Source organism: Palaemon carinicauda, chromosome 25 (genome assembly GCF_036898095.1).
Source record: "Palaemon carinicauda isolate YSFRI2023 chromosome 25, ASM3689809v2, whole genome shotgun sequence".
Lineage (NCBI taxonomy): Eukaryota > Metazoa > Arthropoda > Malacostraca > Decapoda > Palaemonidae > Palaemon > Palaemon carinicauda.
This window is the reverse complement of record NC_090749.1, coordinates 53489492-53491991: the sequence shown is the minus strand read 5'-3', so window position 1 is coordinate 53491991 and position 2500 is coordinate 53489492. Positions and strand designations below refer to the sequence as shown.

Sequence of the window (2500 nt, the reverse complement as noted above, 5' to 3'; positions counted from 1 at the left end):
ATAATAATAATAATAATAATAATAATAATAAAATCAACCACACCTCATACTATTAGGTATAAATGGCGCATCAGGTAGCCAACCCCCTTATGTAGGGATAACGGTGTGAAAGTAGATCTGTCTTCTTTTATTAGTTCAGCAAAACGGTTGAATATGAAATAGAATTATGGAAAGTTTAACAGCATCCCTTTCACACTGTCTGATTTTGTTGGTTTAAGAAATTAACCTTATCCTCTTAGCCTTTAGGCTCCTTTGTATTCATTGTGATCCATTATGGCTATGACAGCGATTTTGAATATTATAAAGTCAACTTTCAAGAGGTTTTACATTTAGGTAACTTCACATATATACAGCTTCTATTGTCGTATCCCTAATTGCATTGTGCACTGAACAATTGGTTTCTGTATTCAAAAGGTTATTTTCATCCAATCCATGAACGTATGCAATGTTGCAAGCAATGCGCCAGCCTACAACGCATTACATTTCCTTCTCTATTTCGTATTTATATATACAATGATCAACTTATCCAAAATAGCATCTATGAGAAGGAGCGAGCTTCACCTTCTGTGGGGTTAGTAGCGTGGATTGTTGGTGATGGTGGGAGTTTTGCTTGTAAGGAAGAAAAAGAGGGGTTACAATTTTCGGAAATTCAATTCCAGACTGAGATGCACGCAGGACCAAAAAGTCTATGAAATTTATCAAACTCTAATGCGAGGAGCTGGTCAACCCAAAAGTTTATAAAATTCAATAATTTTTTTCTTATAAATCTGGAGTTTTATACAGCCAGTAATCTAGACATAAATCTAGAGTTTTATAAACTATTTAAACTATTAGCGTTATTTCTTTAAATTCAGGAGTTTTGTAAACCAAGAAGTATACAGAAGCCAGGAACAAAAGTCCTAGCCTATGAAAATGTCAGAAATCTTATGAAATTCCGGCCATTCATAAATTTGTATAAGAAAATTGAGAAAATTTGTAAGTAAAAAAGTCAATAAATGTTAAGAAGTGTATAGAAGGCAGAATTTTAATGAATATCATAAAGTATATAAGACAGCTTGAAACGTTCTTATGTTAATTAAATTAATCAAGTTTATAGCTACAACGTCCATTAAGAATAAATTCCATGGTCTGGCAGTGCTGGGAGAGAAGCAGTTACTGAAATCGTAGGTGAATCTAAAATCTGTAACTACATTATTTTTCCGTGTGTAACGCAGGAAGAGTTCAAGTAACGAAATTCAGTTTAATAAGAAGAATCTCCTCATTAAAAAGAAGAGCAGTTTAATGTACAGTTGAACACAGGAGTACCTGATACACCTCGCTCCTAAGTAGTGCACCCTGTTATACCCTTACTTCACGGAATGTAACCAGATAGCGTAGAAAGAGATTGCAGAGATGATGGAAGGAGATAAACAATAATGCTGTTAATGTTTTTAAAATATTTCATTTTAATTGCTCATTACTTCTTATATTGTTTATTTATTTTCTTATTTCCTTTGCTCGCTAGGCTATTTTTCCCCTGTTAGAGCCCTTGAGCTAATAGCATCTTGCTTTTCCAACTAAGATTGTAGCTTAGCTAGTAATAACAATAATAGAAAGGAACTCGCCATTCAGTAAGGGTGTGGCTGGGTGCACTTTTTAAGGTTGCTTCACACGAGCAGATTGATGCCTCGTGGATTGTAAACCAATGAAGATTAATAAGGCTCTTCACACGCTTCCCTCGTGGTTCCAGTATAGCGGTTTATTAAAACCTAGCCGGGTCACTGGTATCCCGCGTGGTTCCAGGATAGTGGCTTATTAAAACCTGGTCGGGGACACTGGTATCCCTCGTGGCTCCAGTATAGCGGCTTATCAAAACCTAGCCGGGGCACTGGTATCCCAGGTGGTTCCAGTATAGCGGCTTATTTAAACCTAGCCGGGGCACTAGTAAGACGAGTGGTTCATGTAGAGCGGCTTATTAAAATCTAGCCACGGCACTGGTATCCTGCGTGGTTCCAGTATAGAAACTTATCAAAACCTAGTCGGGGCACTGGTATCCCCCGTGGTTCCAGTATAGCGGCTGATTAAAACCTAGCCGTGGCACTTGTATCCCGCTTGTTTCCAGTATAGCGGCTTATTAAAATCTAGCCGCGGCACTGGTATCCCGTGTGGTTCCAGTATAGAGGCTTATTGAAACCTAGCTGGGGCGCTGTTATCATGCGTGGTTCCAGTATAGCCGCTTATCAAAACCCAGCCAGGGCACTGGTATCCAATGTGGTTCCAGTATAGCGGGTTATTTAGACCTAACCGCGGCACTGGTAACCTGAGGTTCCAGTATAGAGACTTATTCAAACATAGCCGCAGCACTGGTAACCAGAGTGGTTCCAGTATAGCAGCTTATTTAAACCTAGCCACGGTACTAGTAACCTGTGGTCCCAGTTTAGCGGCTTATAAAAACTAATAGGCTGTGTGGGAAAAATCCTCTCGTGTGAAGACATGCCTTCTAACGAGAGAAGATATTTTT

General features: G+C 38.8%; 1 protein-coding gene across 1 annotated transcript in view; it reads right to left on the bottom strand.

The window, feature by feature from the left end:
• LOC137619030 (uncharacterized) overlaps positions 1-2500 on the bottom strand; it is a gene marked incomplete at its 5' end in the record, with an annotated part of 117374 nt that overhangs the window by 36857 nt on the left and 78017 nt on the right. Inside the window, one exon of the mRNA XM_068349229.1 lies at positions 2174-2299. Within this exon, the coding sequence (XP_068205330.1) occupies positions 2174-2299 (126 nt within the window). The remainder of the gene's footprint in view (positions 1-2173; positions 2300-2500) is intronic.